This window comes from Syngnathus leptorhynchus, chromosome 14 (assembly GCF_054491065.1).
Source record: "Syngnathus leptorhynchus isolate UIUO chromosome 14, UIUO_Slep, whole genome shotgun sequence".
Lineage (NCBI taxonomy): Eukaryota > Metazoa > Chordata > Actinopteri > Syngnathiformes > Syngnathidae > Syngnathus > Syngnathus leptorhynchus.
The window spans coordinates 8,703,823-8,722,959 of NC_141208.1; the positions used below are offsets into that span (position 1 = coordinate 8,703,823).

The window sequence follows — 19,137 nt, forward strand, 5'->3', positions numbered from 1 at the left end:
ATGATGATTGGAAGTGTTCCTTTATGGTGCCTGACTATATTGTTTTTTTGTTTTGTTTTTTTTTTAGCTTTTTTTTGGGGGGGGGTCTGTTAGAATTGTTTGTCTGTGTCTTGATTTTTGTTTCTTTGATTTATGATAACCTTACAGAGCCTATACAGAAAAAGATAAGCTAGCGTGAATTTTGTTTTTTGCTCAATACAGAAAGAAATACAAATGTTTACAATATGTAATTAACCAAATAGTAAATACCCATTTAAGAATCAATCTATCCCTCAAAGTGGCCATGATTGATTTGCATTTCTTTTTTTTCCTGTTGTTATAAACTTGAATATATTGCTTGTTGTTGTTTTTTTCCAGTTAACGTTCCTTGATTTTGTTTGACTTGTCAGAACAGTGCTCCCTCTATTTACCACATTTGTTTTGACCCTAACCTGCTTCAGAAAACACTGAGCCTTGTGTCTTGCATCTTTTTATTGTTTGTATTATAGTACGTTCATGACTCAGATATTTCATGGGGTGGCAATTTCATTGTAAATAACGAAACATAACAGTAAAATATTAAATTACACCAACACTATAAATGACAATTCAAGAAATCATGCTTTTTTTTTTTTTTTTTGCACTATTTGAAGAAAAGGGCATGGTGAGTCAATTTCTTCATTTGTCTAAAAGCTTGTTTGATTGCTTTTTTCATTTCCTAAATTTGGCTCTATAGAGATAAAGTCCACACACAAATGCCAGATTTTGCGGTATTAGAAATGAGACCAAGATAAATAGTAAAATTCTTTTTTGGACCATGAGTCTAGCCCATATGCTCTACAATTCAGTTGAAACAAAAAAAAAAAAACTGAGATACTTACTGTAGTTGCACAAGTGTACACACCCTCTTAAATGATGAATCTTAGTCCCGTTTTTAATGTCACAAAATACTCAATATCCAGTTGTCTCACACAATTGAATATTAACATTCAAGTGTTGAAGAAATGATTGGTTGTCATGCTACAATTGTATCAATAGGCTCAACTAAATAAAAATGGTCAAAAATAATAAGAATTCCGTAATAATATATTTAATATATATAATCTGCAGGTCTATGCTATTGAACAGTGGAATTGAATGAAGCAATCACACAAAGCCACACCAAAGTACAATTGAACTGAGAGGGAGCACTGTTGTTTCAGCCTCTTGGTTGCTTTGGGTTTAACCAATGTTTCCCAACCTTTGAGCCAAGGTACATATTTCATATTGGAAAAAAAATCTCACAGCACACCACTGAACACAGATTTCACAAAAAGGTGCTTAATTCCTCTGTCATCTTGTGGAAAGACCTTTAATTGGTCTGCCTGGTACTATACATTGTTGGCATAAATAAAATAATACAAATGTTTTTGAAATCAATAAAATATTTGTCACTCAATTGCCACAGCACACTGGTTGGGAATCACTCCTATGTAACTCCTGTGCACAAAAAAAAAAAAAAAACAATCCTTGTATTCACCCTCAGTCTGTTGGTCTGACATACTTTACATACAACCTATTTCCATTTTCATGTACAGTCTGTAGTTTTATTCATTCACACAGGTACTCTTTCATCTATATGGTTCTCTCTAGCCTGATGCAATGATTTTAAAAGACAATAAAATATACAGTATATAAAATATGGTCTGATGCTGTCTGGTGAAAATTGTGATGCAACATCAATCCTATTATACAAGTCACTGCAAATGGTGGTCTTGGCATTCGATCAAGATGGGAAGACCTGCCATTCAATAGTTTGTCTTTACTACAACAACAAAAATCAAAGACAACAATAAACATAAAGGATATGTGGAGCTCCTCATGTTTCTGATTACAATACGTTCTACATCTTTTTGACGTGGTTGTTTTCTCAAATGACGCCATTAGATATCGCTCCTGTTCTTTACAGCCGCTTTGTACGCATTTCAGTTAGCTACAGGTGACGCTGAATACGTCACCAGGCCGCCAGCCAATCAAAAATGACGCGGCACTTTAACCAGGAAACGCTGGGCGAGAGCGTCCGTACGTTTTCATGGTGTGCTTATAGATTGAGCTTCGAATATTATACTAAATTTATTGTCGTATAATGAAGGTGGCTTTGCTGCTTATGTTGAATTTTATCGTAAGCTTTAAGTCTAAATGTTATACTTCTCTGTCTTTGCCATGTCCTTACACTCCGTCACAGTGGTGTTTATCTCGAGAGTCAGCCGTCCGGTGCGGGGTGAGATTGATGAGATTTTTTTAACCGTATAAACTTTATATTGGGTCTGGTTATTCTAAGGTAAAACACTGTATTAAATCTTTGCGTCATGTGTAACGATAAAAACATTATATTCGGTCTGGTTCTACACAGGTAAAACGTCCTATTAAACTTTTCAATTGTGTGTAAAAAAAACATGATTCCAAGATTTTTTTTCAACCAAGTTTCCACCCTAAAAGTCATTATATGAAATCAAATACTATCGATACTCGGTCTAGTAAAAACTGCTGTTAGAACTCTTGTACTTAAAAACAAAATGAAAAAACAAAAGTACAACTTTGTAGTTTGAAATTTACAAGGGTTCTACCTTGTTTTCATCCGTCATAGAAACCAGCATATCTGAATGCACCCCAGAAGAGATTTCTGTGATTTTTCTGGGATCCTCCGCATACATTTTTTTATAATCACTACACACACGTCAATGTTCCCCAAAATATTAAAGAAAATGGTTGCCCTTCTTCATGCAGGTTTTGAAACAGTGTCTCCACGGCAGCTTGACCAAGGCACGCCAGGCAGGGGAACCTGTCCAGTTGGATGTCTACTATGAGAGTCTATGTCCCGACTGCATACTGTATCTCACGCAGGTCCTGTACCCCACATGGGTGTTGCTTCAGGACATCCTTTCTGTCCACCTGGTCCCCTTTGGCAATGCACAGGTATATATGGCTATGATCTAGTTTTATTTCCACTATAGCGTTGTCATGGGAGGATTATCACGGCCCTGAAAGGGAACTTCTATAGGCAACCTGTTGATTATGGAACAGCAGCTTAATTTCATATACAGGCATACCACCTCAAAGGTTGAACACAGTATGTTCCGCAACTCAATAACAGTCAAATCTTAAAATTTATAAAGCATTCTTTAAAGACGCTGCATTCATAGAATATAAAAAGTGTAAACACCACTGTTTAAATGCCAATTTTTTTGTGACAACAAAACTTTTGAAAATGTTTTCCACCATTAAAGTGACCGTTAATATTCAATTGAAACGAAACTGACATTTTTTTAGGGGAAATAAAAATAGACAACCGAGATAGTGTTTGTAAAAGTGCGCACATGGAAATGTGGATATATTTTTTTAATAAAATAACAGTTTGAATAGTTAATGGGTTAATAATGAATTGACAACGTTTGTGTAATTGTTGATTTTGTTTTAGACTTTTGATGTTTTTGGCCAATAGGAATCATCCAGTGGTAGCAAGTATGTATTTAAGTGCCAACATGGAGAACAGGAGTGCCTTGGCAATATGATTCAGGTAAAGTTTCACATCACTCAACTGCTGTCACTGACCATATTTGTAACAGAAAATTGTGACATTTTCTAAGTCTCATCTGTGCAGTTTTATGAAGTATATTGTGTGTTTTTTTTCAGACATGTTTGTTGAACATGACCGACAATGCCTTTCTCATTATCTACTGCATGGAGGCCTCCACTGATGTTATCGCAGCTGCCAAGAGTGTAAGAAAGTTTTGGTTTCTTCCATCTTTTCACCTCGAATGTGTCCTTTAAATATCTTATTTGTGCCTAGTGTGTTAGTCTGTACAGTCCTCAACTGAGCTGGGAGCGCCTCATGAGCTGTGTGGATGGAAACGTCGGAAACCAGCTGATGCATCAGAACGCTTTGAGGACCAATGCTTTGGATCCTCCGCATACGTTTGTACCCTGGGTGACCATTAATGGGGTGAGCTTTGTTGCTGCTTCTTACATCACTTCCTCACGGGGACTTTATTGATCCCTGAGGGGAAATTCAGTATAACTCAACTTTCAGTACACCGTTAATATGATATCATCTTAAAATAATTACAATCAAAATAATAAATCAAAAGAAATACTGGCTGTTCTTGATGTGTGCTCCCTTAGCCTCTTGGGGGCAGTGTAGTGCCTTCTATGCATGGCGTCAAAGCGTAACATTGAGTAGTGAAAGTTGGGATTATGCTTTTTTTTTTTAAATAATATAATTAATTCATACAGTGTTTGGGGGTGAACACTAATTATTTGATGGACTATTTAACCTTATCGCTGGCAATGTTTCAAAATTGAACAGCCCAACCTGTGTTTAGCCATGCTGTTTTTTTGTTTTTTTTTGCAAACCCTTTTTCATTTGGCAACAACAAACTTCCAGGTGCACACAGATGACCTGCAGAAGAAAGCCACGACTTCTCTCTTCTCATTTATCTGCAGCATGTACAAGGTAGACACTTATTGGCTCTTTATATCCGCAGCACTAACAGTTCTTGACTCAAGGTTTTGCCCTTTGACCTCTTAACTATGTGTTTGCAGGGCATCAAGCCCGTGGTCTGTGGAGACACAGAAGCATCTACCGGCTCTTCACGATCAGCGGCTCGATGCCGACCCTGCTTCAGGTGTGGCCACTCTGGCAAGTTGTTTGAGCATTTATGAGAAAAACATCAACATTGCTTTTACTTTTGTTTTTGCTCCCATGTTTCATGAGGTGTGAACTCAAGAGGTTTGCTACTTGTTCTATGGACACAAATGTCATGAAATCCTTTAGGATTTCAATAGTTAGCTGTCTAAACCCAAATAACAGGGCTTACCTTGATAACATTTTGCCCTGAATAAATGTCTAGCCTTTGAATGTATAAAATTGTCTTGTCTCTTTGGCCTTAAGATGGGGCCCTTACTCATTCATACAGCTTTAGCACCTGAAAAGAGCCAGGCGCTACAAACATTTACCCCTTCTAAATTTATAGTGTGAATATTAATGGCAGTGATGGCCCAAGCTGGGAGTGCCTTTGTATTTTCCTCCATGTATATTGAATAAGCAACAGCAAAAACAAACCACACCGAAATATTGCATTGCATTGCACAAATGGAAAAATATAAGTGAACTTTATTGCAATCATTTTGGTTATGCATCAGCCTGCTTGCATTCCTTTATGGTAACATTCCTGGGACATGGTTGACCTCCAGCATTGCCAGCTCCAGCATTGCTGCCCTCTGTGCATGCACATCTCTGAAACAGAATTATGGAATATTCACCAATGGCTGTCAGAATATACAATATTCAAAAAACACAGTCCTGTATAATTTTCATGTCATCTTGGGGAATATGTTCTGTTAAAGAAAAACATGGAAGAAGTCAAATGCACTTTCAGATGAACTGTGAGATTGTACCAATCAAAAGTATGAAAGTATTCTATTGGAATAAAAATGTCATATGAAGCTTTGTTGATCTGTCATGGAAGTTTTTAGGCAGCACATTGTGGCCCAACCAGAACTTCTACATACATGACGTCCCCTGATTGTCCAACCAGATAAAGACACACAATTCGCACTATCCTGATACGCACGCAAATTTTTCACCAGCTCTGCTTTACGGAGGATTTTTTTTGTTGTTGCCATTTTACTTTTTCCCATACTGATTCATTCCTCCCCCCCTGTTTAGAGAAGAAAAGTGATTTATGTGACACTGGACTTTGTACAAGCGGAGGACTGTGAAGGTAAAGAAATAGGTGCCTGAGGAAGTGACAGCCTATGACATTATCATGATCTTAAATGTAATAACTCAAGTTTTCCATCACCTTTCCAGTTGTCTTGCTACACTGATACAGTATGAAGAGAAATAACTCATCAAAATGTTTTAATGTCACTGAGGTAAGAAAAACAGATTAAGGCTAATGGTATTCAAGTAAAAATATATTTTTAGAATTTGAGTCATTTTGAATACATTATGCTTTCATACTGTAAACTGTTTTTGTAAAGATAATTTTTGTAATGGCAAATGTCATGACATGCTGTGTAGCTTGGGGGTGATTGTGTTGTCACGAGATACTTGTGAAAAGAATCTCTTTTTGTGTCGGTTTTAAAATAATGTCACAGCAGGTCCAATGAGCCTTAGAGCCTAATTCATCGTGAGAACTTCTTTCCATCCATCCATTTTCCGAACCGCTTATCCTCACGAGGGTCGCAGTTGTATTTCGAGCCTATCGCAGGAGTCTTTGGGCGGCATGGGGAGTATACCCTGAATTGGTCGCCAGCCAATCACAGACAGTCATTCTTACAAGTACACCTATAGATAATTTGGAGTGGTCGGTTGACCTTCCAAAGGGTCTCTACATAAAATGAATGACCTTATTAAAATGAAAATTTGAATCCTTTTACTTTCATAGCCTTCTGTTCTCTGTCTTAACACTGTGTTCTGTGACTTTTCAGCGAGAGTGGGGGTCTTCGCACCAGACCCCTTGTACCGAGCCCCTCCAAAGTTCTTACGTCAAATATGCAGTCAAGAGGCTCTTCTCTGGCACCCTGCATCTACCCAGGCTGTCATGCAGACCCGCTGTGCTGGACAGACTTGAGGATGCCCTGTCGGATTCGGGTTCTGGATCTCCTGGGACCCTTTGGTCACTGACTAGTCGTATCTCCAAAGCCTTGTGAGTCTGCAATTCTCTTTTTTGTTGTCAGTACTTTCAACAATATACACGATCCTCACAAAAAAAAAAAAGGTAGTAAGCTTCACCTACTCAAGTCCAACTCTTTAAGCTGAAGATGGGTGCCATTTTAGACAGTTGAAGTAAGGCAAGGTAGATGGACCACCCATGGAAAATGGGTGGTTTGTGTCAGGAAAAGGCTTCTGGTCTAAAGAGGCTACTGCTAACCATACTGTTTCATGCAAGTGACTTGCTGTGGTGACCGCTGACAGTGAAAAGATGTGTCTTAGAAAATGTTTGTCATAAATTAATATTATGTTTCACTACAGCTATACTGACAACCTGGTCATTTTTTTCCTGAGTAGCTGTAACTCATCAGTATGGGTAGTGTTAAGATCTCGTACGATCAAAAAAATTGACCCAGCAGTTTGAAGAGTGTAACTGATAAATGTTTAGAGTTTGAGGAGGACAAACATACAAATATAAAATGGCCTGGAGACTCATGAGGCCACGCTCCTTCAAGGTACGCCTGCAACATTCAGTCGCTACAGTGTGTAAATTATAATTACAGTCCAAAATAACCCAATTTTAATCCATTCTTGGACTGAGCCACTATTTGGGTCAATGTGACCCAATTTCTGAGTTGTTTTGTGCAAAACAACTCAAAGTCCTGTCTAAGACCACCAAGATATTTAGGCATTGAAGTACTCAGAGAAATTCAACATCAAAATATTGCTGTGAGTCTTTGCCTCTATATTTGGTCAGTTGCTTTGTTCTAAATATACAAATCCTACCATGGTCGTAACACACTGTATCCTCCTTTGGGGAATTTTGGCAGCCCAGATAATGCCTTCAGGTCTTCCAGATGTTTTGCATCGAGTGACACATAAACTAAGAACTGTGAATCTCAGTTTACTAAGCAACAGAAGAAGAGAGTGCTGCTATGAACATTCGACTCCATTTCTAAAACGGTCACTTCGATTTGCGCACCTTGGCAAAAAAGTGACTAACGTAAAAAGTATAAAAGCAAGAACATAACTTATTGTTTTATTTGATGACTTCTATCCAAAAGTATTTGAAATCGTTTTATAGCAACTGTTATTATTGATGATACCGTATGGGTCAGATGACATTTTACAAGTTTGTTATGTAACATTGAGCAACCAAATCAAAACCTTTGCTCTGCCTTGCTGCTCCTTGGTGTCGGTCTTGCTTCTGCTCACTGCTGAATTTTCCTGCTACATTATGGTGGTTAGAACAAAAGCTCTGATGACCTTTTCTTTGCCTTGTGAATTTCTTAGAAGCCAATCTTGATTGTGATGCGGTAGGTAGTAAAAAGTGTGGTCGTGATCGTGAAAGATGACGAATGGCAAATGGCATGTAAACAAAGCCGCTAATGTTCACTAACGTGTGCCATGAAATGTCAAATATGTCATAAATAAATTCTCAAATAGTGGGTGCTGAGTGAGGCATTTGAAATTGGTGTCTTGCAACGCTTTCCACCCAATAGTTGCTTTTCTTGACCTGGGACTGCCTCTGTTTCAAACATTACTTAAGAATACAGAATGTACAGGAGCAAGAAAGTGTCAAAGCCTGAAAGCCTTTTATTTTTATTTTTTTTATTATAGCTTTCTCCCAACTGTTGAGCCTGGTGTCAGATGCCTGAGCTCCTTAGGTTATTTGACTGTGTATACACAAAAACTGGATTCATCTGCGAGTCTTTTAATCACGAGGTTCCCTTGCTTACTCCCCAGCAATAAACTGACGGGTTGGGTCGGGGATGGCGGGTGGAGATGATGTTGCCTCTGGTCACAGATAGAGAGCGCCGTTGTGACAGCACCCATGCTGTATTGCTGATTTAGTCAGAGGAGCTTCATGTGACTTGTCTTGGTAATCTCAGAGCATGTGAAATGCAAAGAGGCTGTCTGCATGGAAATAGGCAATTTCCCCAACAAATTGTAAATCCTGAGTATGCAAAATCACTTGACATGACTACGAAGCGACCTGGAGGCTCAAGGCAAGCAACAGCTGAATGTTTGGACTTCAGAGGGTAGTAATTTTGGAGCGCAGTTATCAAGTTGAAGAGCTGAATTCTATTTTAGGATTGAATGAAAGTCGGTTGAGGGACAAAACCTGAAGGGGATCTGTCATGATTCTGCTGCCCTGTAAATCAGACGTCCATATTTAGTTGGAGCAAGGGGACGGCTTAGCTGTAATGTAAACAAAGCCTCAGAGTAGGAGGGAGGGGAGTACATCAACTCTATGTTGATGTACCCGTCCGTCCTCCTTCAGCAAGGGACGAGAAAGAAACTTATCTCTTTTTGGATTCCATCTAAAAAGATTTTAAATGACCAGAGGCATTGGCTCTACCAGAATTTGGACTGGCAAAATTCTGCTATGTGGTTATGTCACCACACATTCTGTTGAAGTAAACCATCGAGGAATTGGAAAATAGTGCCTCATACTATTACAGAGCAGGCAGTCTATCTAATTAACCATGAGTGATTTTTGCTCGGAGAGTTCTGAAGAAGAGCAGGTTGAAATTCAGGGACAAAGAAGAAGGCACAGGCTGCCGATTATTCAGGTCCTACCGAGGACAAAGACAGGATCATCTGGTGGATCTCCAAAGAACTCGCCTAGGGACTCCCCACGTGGGTCTCCTCGAAATTCCCCCATGTTCTTCAGAAAGATGATGATGGCCAGGAGCATCAACCTCCAGAGGCGCCGCTTCACTTTGGCACACACGCCCAGGTAGAGTCTGTTTCTCAAAGGCCTAGTTATTAGCTCCTGTGTCAAGATTTTTTGTATGGATACAAAAAATACTTGGCGATGAGTACTTTACAATTTAGCCCAAAATATACCACTAGCCAGTTTTTCCTCTTACAAATCCAAAAGTCCATATTTACAAATGTCCTGAGCCAACAATTCCCCTCAAATAATAATCACAGAATAGTGTTTTCACCCTTCTGCTGATTGTTGCAAGGCTAGATTGTGTTGGTGTAACTTGTGAGAATCCCTCTTCTCAGCTGCTCTTGTTCGTTTATTTTTGGCTCCCGGATTATCAAGTCCTGTGGTGTCATGGAATTCACACTTTTGTTTTGCTTTAACATTATGCACTGTCCAAGGATGGTGAAATTAGCAGAGTCTGCGGATTTTACACTTTTTTTGCGCATTTGTATCTGGATTTACTTCTTTGACTTTTGACTTGATTGTATTGAATGTTTGCCGCAGCTGTCAGTTTTAGTGCTCAATTTCCTCAAGGTGTGAGTGTTTTTCCAAAGCTTTGTCCACTCGACTGGATCCACCTTAGTCAACATACGACATCCCTGCTTGTCGCCGGATCAGCTGAGTTTGTTGTTCCTCTGTGTTGGGCAAATATTTCAGACAGATAGCATCCACGTGGCTGGAAAACAAAATCTCCATTATGGAGTCTGATTTTGTCTTTGTTTTCATTACAGGTAGAAAAAGTTAAGTCTTTACTCCGCCACTGGTTTTCATATTATCTTATCTTGGTTGTTATTTGGTACGGACACCCCGAGAACACTGCTGCGTTGGCTGTCGGCAAACTCTTAAGCGTTTGTGCCTGTGAACTCTACTTTGTATGAGCTCCGATTGAGGATTTGAATGCAGATCAAACATTTACTGGGTGAACTCAAGACTCGTGGTCACTTGATGCCTAATCGAGAGTACTCACTTGATGTTCAGTCACAAAGAAACAGACTGTTATATATAGTATGGCGGTAAAACTTGTGAAGGAAACAGTGCCCTCACACCAAAAGGCGCCGCCTTCCTCTTTGTCAATGATTACCCTTCTCCAATATGTACTGCAAACCCAATATGATTGAAAAAACAAACGTCTTCCTAGATTTTAGTGTCTACAGAAAATTGAGATTAGACTCGGGTCGGGTTTATTGGAACAAAATTTCAAGGTTCACTCTGGAAAAGCTACGTCAAACTGTGGCGTTTTAATGGATCTGTTCAGCAAAGTAGTCATTTGCGAGGATATGTGGAGTGTCTCCTAATGTCACGGCTGAATTGAGGAAGAAAATTTATTGCCGGATGGCTCGCAAGGAGGATAAATTAAACAAAGAGAGGATCCAGCGGAAAATGAATGTCGCAGGGAGCACAAGCTTACCATACTTTATTTTCACTCAATGTCCAAGTTGATTAAGAACCCTTTTTCCACTGGCTCTTGAGTCAGGGTAAAGAAGTCTGCTCATACATGGGCACAGTTCCAATGAAAATAAAATGTCTCATGTCTGCTTAGCGCAATGACAAGTTACATTATAAGACAAAACAAATGACTCATTTAGCAAAGTAAACAGACAACACTCCCGACTTTGTTGACAATTGATGGAAACACCATCATCCTTTGTTTAATGGCTCATTTGGTTACCTCCTGGCCTTCCTTGATGTCAAATCATCTACGATGTCCTTGTTTGGTATTTGCTCCTCCTCAACTTGACACTCATGGGGCTAAGGCCAGTAAAACATTACTGGCCCATTGGAGCATTCAAGTGGGTTTTTATTAACTTGTAGCTCTCGTTACACAATGAAAAAACATTTCACACATATTTTGTTTATTTTTTAAGTTGTTGTTCTGGGGGTCACCCTTTGTAGCCACACATGGTGCACATGCCAGAAACCGCCACTGCACCGGTCGAAGTACTGTGGGAATGTGCTTTCAGAGTTATGTAATATTTGTGATTAGATGACATATTGGAAATGCGATAGCAACTCCCTCAGAAATCCAAATTCACTCTGCGGTATGAGAATTTATTTATTTGTTGCCAGACAAATGCCACTGAAACAAGAAGATAGCAATTGATTATTTTTATATAGTGCGACGATTGTGAAATTCTGCATGATGCGAAAAAAAAAAAAATCCAATGGGGTTGGACTCAGTTGAAAATAGTTTGCTCGTGAAAGGCACAATGTTCCCTAGTTTGTGAATTTTGGCTCACATTATTTTATTTGACTCCAGCCAGCTTCATTTAAGTCCCGTGCTTCACTCTCCTACACAAAACATGCATTGTATGTTCATTTATTTGTTTGACCGAAGGCGGTAATACGCTAACCGGTCCGAGTATATGATTGCATGAGAGCAGAGTTCAATATTAAAGAGGAAAACGGAATCAACTTTGAGAGAAAAAAAAAAAAAAAAAAAGTCCACACAGATGCAATATTGAAATATTGATTAACCAGTGCACTGTTATTACCGCTGGCTTGGAGGCAGGTCGCTCACACGAAAAGAGAAAGCGTAGTGGAACGCACGCTCGTGGTTTTTTTTTTTTTTTCTTTTTTCAGAACCGTCTTACCGTTATTTTGCAGTAGCACGCAAATTTCCAGCGATGCCTGTGCAAGTCTCTGCCTTCTCTGTCCCGTGTCTCTCATTGGGACTTTCTCGCACTGCCTCTCTGGGATGATGTGCTGCACCCCTCCCCTCCTCATCCACTGCATCGTCTCTCTCTGTCTCTCATACTCCAGGGAGATAGTGTTGTTTGTTTGTTACAAGACCAAGTTCAATCCCACCACTCTCAAGAGAGAACAGAAGAGGGAGCAGACGTCCTTCTGACAAGGACTACGTGGGACGGTCCTCTCCAGGGAGCATCCGATGGGACTATAAATCCAGCTCTCTTTTTTTTTTTCCCCCCCTCCTCACTAAGGTTAATTCTAAGCAGCTTCTCGGTGAACACTTTTGATCAAATGATCACCTCTGTATTATGGTTATTGGAGAGCAGAACTTGTTCTGGGACCTTTTATTAAGGAAATCCATTTTATTGCTTCTCTGTTGATTTGGATGATCTCAGTCTCGGAGTCTCAGAAGAACAGCAATCAGACCTAAATGAGATGTGTGATTTTCGAACAAAATCGTGTCAACTGAAGAATTAGTCGAGTCAACTCGAATACTGACGACTGACAGTTTCCTGGGTTACGCACTTGGCTCGTTTCGACCTCCTGAACTTTTTTCCGAGATGAGACGCTCAAGCTCTGTGATGCGAGGGCTCTACCATCCAACACTCTTTGCCTTTTTAGGCATGTGCTGAGCATGTCTGCTTCCGTCCTTTCCATACAAACAAGCGGACTTGAACATAATGCCGGACTCAGAAGCTGGATCATAAATTGAATTTCCACCTTGTTGAACTGTTGAGCCGTTGATTCTGCATGGAGATGGAAGCAAAGCGCTTCCAGCGAACCTAGGAAATACCAAGAGGGACTCAACAAGGCCTGACTTGATGTAGCAATCAGCTCACAAAATCCTGACGGACTTTACCAGTGGGCTTCACGCTTTTGTTTTCCATCCAATCTCGACTAAATGGCAAAGTGACATTTTTTTTCACAACTTTTTCCCGCGTGGTATGGTTTCTCCCAGCAGAGACTTGATTTCTCCTTCACATTTGACAATTTCTATTTCAAATCGCTGTTTTTCAACTTCGCAACAAGATGATGAACAAAGACTCTCGCTTCCAACGGAAGATGCATGGCGGCTTTTCAACCCGCAGACACTCATGCATTGGGTATGTATCCATATCTTGGTTGTCAGTTTTACCGATACGGTGATGCTTGTTGGGATATACTTATGTTGACAAAGATCTTTTGCGTTGTATTATAGTTTCTGTATCCGGATCTTAGGGCGTTTTTAATTCTCAGGGACTTGAGTGACCTTGACGTTCCACCAATATCTTGAACTATTGCATACCTCTCATGCCATGTCTGCCAACAATTGGTCGGTACTTTGGGTAGGCTGTTTGCCGTGGAGGGGGGGGGGGGGGGGGACGCAATGTGGATCAATGTCTTTGTCCATTGATGTTCCTCCTTCGGGTAATTGGACAAGAGCCAAGCTGTTGTGTCTGTTGGGCACAGTATGATCATTGTGTGGTCAAGGACAGTTTGGATCTCATTAGAGGACTAACCAAATATTACACTTGTTGAATCAATGATTCTGCGTTAGACATACTCTTTTTTTTTTGTTATTATTTTTAATGTAAATCTAAGACTTGTGTAAATTCAAAGTATAAAATTATCAGTCTATATGATTTCTAAAAATCTCAACCTGTTGTTCGTCTAGGTACTGTCCAGAAATACAAGTATTAGTAACACTCGGGATCAGACATTATGAAAGACGAGCTGCATTGCAAGTGTTCAGCAAACCTTTCTGCACTCTGGGCATAAGACATGTGCTCGAGAGTGTCATAAAATCTCCTGAAGCATGTTTGAATCATATGAGAAGATCAAAGCATGAGATTGGAAGCCACAGTCAGAAGTACAGATGTGAGCAGAACAAACTGTTTATTCTCTTAGGTGATACAAAGTAAGAAGATTTTGTCTATTAGGACAATTTCCTGATTGCAACAAAAATATCCTTAACTGGAATTGCAGGACACGAGCCCACACAATGGGAGAAATAATTATGTAATATCTCAGAAGAATATTTGTTTGCTTACAAAAAAAAAGGATGGCTCTTTCATGGTTACAGAATTCTGGATGAAACATAATAGTACTTTATTTATTTATTTATTTATTTATTTATTTATTTACTTACTTACTTACTTATTTACTTATTTACTTATTCCTCAGTCCTATTAGAAACTGGTCTTCAGCTCCCTTCACAGATTTTCTATTGGCTTGAGGCCTGTCGACTAATTCATAACCAAGTCTTCAGTGTTTTTTTAAGAGGAAAGCAGATTTTGATCCAATGTAGTGAAGTCGCTCTTTGCGGACAGTTTTCCGCTTTCATGCTTGACTATCGGGTTCTTTGGGGCACGTTCATATTTTTTGATCTTCCAAACATGCCAGGTCAAGTTGGAGTCAAATAACTCATCTTTGGTTTCATTCTACCATAGCACTTTCTCCCAAGTCTTCACTGAGTCATTTACGAGTTGCCAAAGTTTGGACATTAAGATTACTGATTATTGTCATTTTGTGTGCCTTCCGATTTTGAATAACGATATCTGTAGTTTCCTTATGTTAATGGTTTTTTTAACCAATTCCAGTCTTGTGCGGGTCTGTTTCATCCACCCGAGTTAAGATCAGGAGTGCACAGCTGTGTCCTTCATGCACACTAAGCTAGTTTGTGGGAGCTAGGATCTTTCAGGAATTTCATGCACAACTTGCATTTTGGGTATTTTTATCCAGTCAACTATGTCGATTATTTAACTGATGTCCCCTAAATTAGTTGTGAAAATGTATGTACTACATCACAAAGAAGTTTGTTGTGCGCCACATTACAACAGATGGCTTTATTCTGAAGTGTACCAAGAGTACCAGGACACTATTCAGTTCTGCTTTCTCTTTCTGACTTTCTGTCTCTGTTGTGCCCCACACACACACACACACACACACACCAAACCTTCTTGCTGTGGTTTGAACGAGAGCTCCAAATCCTGAAAAGGACAGTCGGTGTTGTGTGCAAAAAGTTTAAAGTGACTCCACTCCATCAAAGCGAGATCATTTCAATAAAGAGGTTAAATGCACAGACGACAGGGAGGAGAAAAGATGATTGAGAGGATGTGTATGCAGTTTTTATTTTTGCAGACAATAGATGGAGATTGGTATAAGGGTCAAAGGGTAAAAAAGTACATTTGTGAATTAGACAAAGAGAGGCGAGGGTCAGATATGATTTCAGATCCAAAGAATTTTTAGCAAAACAAACATGTCAAGTGAGGCCATTCAACTAAAGGGCGATAGTGTCAATGTCAGAGGTCTGCTGACACTACACCCCCTTACCCAAACGCACACACATATTTGTCAATATGGCCTGTGTGACTACTCTGTGCGTCACTGCTGTACTCTATAGTTTCAGCATGACTGATTTCCCCAATCGCCTCGAGAGCTTCATCGATCCCCGAGGGGAGCAGCAGCCCGTGACAACTCCAACATAGCCCCAAATCACCAGCAACACCTCTCCTGCGGGCGGGACATCTTGTTCATACAACAGCTGCTACCTTTGTAGTATCTAATGATGGGAGGGGCAAAGGGGAGACAAACGTGTATTTCAGAAAAGAACATTTTATCTCAGTAGCCTCTGCTCTGATGCAACAGTGTCAGATGACTGTTGGATGTAGCCACTAGAGGGGAGAGCTGACTGTCATGCCTTGGGCTGATTTACAGCAACAATGGTTTCTCTTACCTTTTTATCCCCTCCCTTTCCAGATTTTATCATCATTAAATAGAACAGGTTTTAACTTTCTACTAGGTAATACATGGACTTTTTTTGTTCTTGTTTAAATTTGTAACATTTGTTGTAATATTACATTTTCGGCATTGTCATGTAGTATATTTGAAACTCTTTTATTGAGCTAATGTAAAAAATGACTAGAGATGAGGCTTTATGCTGTGTCTTACACTTTTTAAAATATAAATACTAAAATGAATGTTGTTGCCAGATGGCACACTAATGAATCATGAGATGACACACTTTACTGTAGTGAATGACGTTTCACATAACAGAGACAAATAGAAGAGCCCAATGCTGACACCTGCTGTGGCTGCTTTGAGGAAGATGCAACCTTTCAAAGTTTGCTGCATTTTAATTATAATTTGTAAAGAATCCCATTTGGCGGAGTTTGAGTTCATGCTTCTGAGCATCAATAGTATTACTTTGTGCCGTTTGTCTGAGTGGTTTTTGAATAGCTCCATTTGTTTTGATGCCTCAACAGTTCTAAATTGTGACCACTAGATGTCGTTATTCTGCAACATTGTAATTTCTACAGTTCAGTATTCCAAATATATGTGACAGGTGTTAACATACATAGCTGGAACAGTTAAATGTCTTTTCAACTCATTTGAATGGAGATTTTGTTGGGGGGGGGGCGCTAAATTGATTTACAACCTTGATTTGGAATGAATTAAACTCGTAAGTCAAGGTAGCAATGTGTCTTTTTGCAGGAAAAGCCTTAGACAATTGAGGATGATTAGTTGTTAGTGGAGGCCGTTGCTGTGAAAAGTGCCAACAGTCTGTTTGCGTCCTTTCTATTTAGCAATTGTGGTTTTGTTGCACAATTTAACAGAGCTTAGCAAACAGACATGATGACGTTTGACAGGCAGCAGCTTCAACAGTGCTTTTTACACACTTGAAAAGAGCTTGCTTGTTATCCAGGAATGCTGGCCATGCCTATGTGTAGCCAACATATGATGTCATGAGGCCCCTTTTGTAATTAATAATGGACACGATGGCTTTGATAACCTCGCATTAGGGGCAACGGATGGTGCGCCCTTCATTGGTTGCCTCCCCTCATCTCAGCCTCCATTTCAAGTGTTTGACGAGATGATACTAAGCAGAAGCAAACACTTGGCGTCTGTCTTGTTTCAAATGTCCATTTTCTTCCACCCTGGTGACGCACGCAGCTCATGAAAAACTGGGAAATCATCTGGTTAGTTGCTGGCTCGTCTATGTGCCAACAGTTGTCAAAGGCTTGTAAGACTGTTGACTGTTTTTTTTTTTTTTTTGGGCAGTAACTTTGCATAAAAACACTTGTCCGTTTAAAATAGTGTTTCACAACTACTTTTGGGCCAAGGCATGCATTTTACATTAGAAATCACAGAACACAACCTAACAACATAAATGTCATAAAATGTTACTGTACCTTGAGATACAAGCTCAGTTTGTTCAAAAAGACAAATTGTCAAATTGTGTTTTTTGAAATATTAAAAGAAAAACGATATAATATTGTACATTATAAAAATAAATAGTACTGTTATTTCCAGACCGCAAGGCGCACCTGATTAAAAATGGCAACAGCTAAATTTAGCCATCTTTTTTTTTTTTTTTTTTTTTTTTTTACACATGTTGGCCACTTTGCTTTCCCCAGCCGCCATCTCCATTTGTGTGAAAAGAAAGCTACAGTAGAGGAGGCAGCAGGGATTATCCATTCTTTAAATCTTCCCCCTTTCAATCCCTAAAATAGCAAATATTGCTCTCGTGGCAGCCCGATTCATTAAAACATATGATTCTTCAAAACCTAATACTAATAAAACTAATAACTGTGGGAACATAGCCCGTCGGTTCTCGGCTCCTCATCTTCCTGATCTTATGTCCAAATATTTCCTGTTTAAGTTTTCAGCAGGAGCGCACGGAAGGTCGACCAGCTACAGTTTCATATTTACTTTACATGTTTCTGGTCTTCAAAAATACATTACCTCTGGCCATGGGTGACCTTATGTGCTCATGGATGTGAACATATTGTTTTTATGTGTGTGTGTATGCCTGTCTGCTTTACCTAACATAGTCAAAGCATAATAGTGTCCAAAGGGAGATCCCCGTCCTGTGATTGTATCAGGATTCAATGTGTAGGCGAAAGAAAAGCAAGGAGTTAAAATGGCTCAAACATTTGGGGAAGGCTGAACCCATGCTGGCTAAGATCCCGCCCCCTTTCTTAACTCTGACCTCACTCTTAAATGTGTTCCTCTTGTGTGTGTGATACACATACACACTTGCTGGGTCACATGCCCACACACACATTTGCTCATTGACACATGCGCACACACACACACACACACATACACATAACTCACATGGACATTCTGCAGGGGCACTTGGACAAACAGACCCAAAAAAAAAGACAAAGACATGAGCAGAGGGCTGGTGTGAGTGGCTGAAGTTAGCGGAGGGAAGAGGAAGGTCTTGTTTTTGTTTGCTGTACGATTAAAAGGTGCAGTAGCCCAAATGGGAGCGGAGGAAGCACAGAGTGAAACAGAAGAAGAGCAGGCGAGAGAGTAGTCACATCCGAAGGCAACAGAGGGGGCTTGGGGGGGGGGGCGCCGCATTTAGACCTGAAGCTAAGATCCACGTTGGGGATCTGTTAAATGCAGCTCTACTGAGAGGGGGAGACGTCCTTTTGTCCTTAGGACAAAAACAATACGAGGAATTGAGGTGCTAGGGAAGACAGTCATTCCAATCTCCTCACCTCATCCAAAGAGGGAATCCAACTCATTCACAAGAATACACTTAAGGATGGATTGCATCACCTCATCCGGTCTACCTCTGCCAGCTGACCACTGCTCCTAGAACCGGCGTCCACCACTCACGCCGTGGGGCATGACAACTCCCGGGAGAGCCGGACGGTCCGACAGAGAGAGGCAGACCAGAAAGCGGGTCGCTGTTTCCAGGGATGAGAGTCCACCCGAGTTGAGGAGAAGCAAGCTGTCCAGAAGAGGCGCCCGACGACGGGTCAGCGAGAGGGATCATGAGTGTGCCGAGCAGCTGCGGGTTCTGTTTTTCCATGGAGCGGACGGTCACGGTGCGCGCTGGGAACAAATGGGGATCGCCCTGTGCTGTCAACAGGCCCATTGACATCATTCAGAAACGCAGGCGGTAATTAAGAGCCTTCTCATTTCTCTTCAATTCTGTTTTCATGTGTCTGAAACGTGTCTTATGTTCCTTGTGTCAAATTTGAAATCTAGGACATCTAAAAGTGATCATTCTCCCCAGGTAGCCCTCACCACTAACAATTATTTTCATATGGCGGAT

General features: G+C 40.2%; 2 protein-coding genes across 4 annotated transcripts in view; both read left to right on the forward strand.

The window, feature by feature from the left end:
• The first annotated feature begins 2,014 nt into the window (after positions 1–2,014).
• Positions 2,015–5,740, forward strand: ifi30a (IFI30 lysosomal thiol reductase a). Of its 2 annotated transcripts, XM_085929515.1 has the most exons (8): positions 2,015–2,239; positions 2,746–2,934; positions 3,461–3,535; positions 3,652–3,738; positions 3,809–3,961; positions 4,403–4,471; positions 4,561–4,643; positions 5,687–5,740. In XM_085929515.1, exons 1-8 carry the CDS (start codon positions 2,105–2,107, stop codon positions 5,697–5,699), a joined length of 804 nt encoding a protein of 267 aa, XP_085785641.1. In that variant the 5' UTR covers positions 2,015–2,104; the 3' UTR covers positions 5,700–5,740. The 2 variants fall into 2 exon arrangements, with proteins under 2 accessions (XP_085785641.1, XP_085785640.1); XM_085929514.1 differs by lacking the exon at positions 5,687–5,740 and having other exon boundaries at positions 4,561–5,483.
• pde4ca (phosphodiesterase 4C, cAMP-specific a) overlaps positions 4,575–19,137 on the forward strand; it is a 33,273-nt gene continuing 18,710 nt past the window's right edge. Inside the window, exons 1-4 of one of the 2 annotated variants that reach the window (XM_085929512.1) lie at positions 4,575–4,643; positions 5,687–5,741; positions 5,831–5,895; positions 6,454–6,671. In XM_085929512.1, the coding sequence (XP_085785638.1) occupies positions 5,854–5,895; positions 6,454–6,671 (260 nt within the window). In that variant the 5' untranslated portion in view covers positions 4,575–4,643; positions 5,687–5,741; positions 5,831–5,853. Of the gene's footprint in view, positions 4,644–5,686; positions 5,742–5,830; positions 5,896–6,453; positions 6,672–18,479; positions 18,982–19,137 lie in introns of those variants that run through there. The other variant, XM_085929513.1, reaches the window with a different exon arrangement.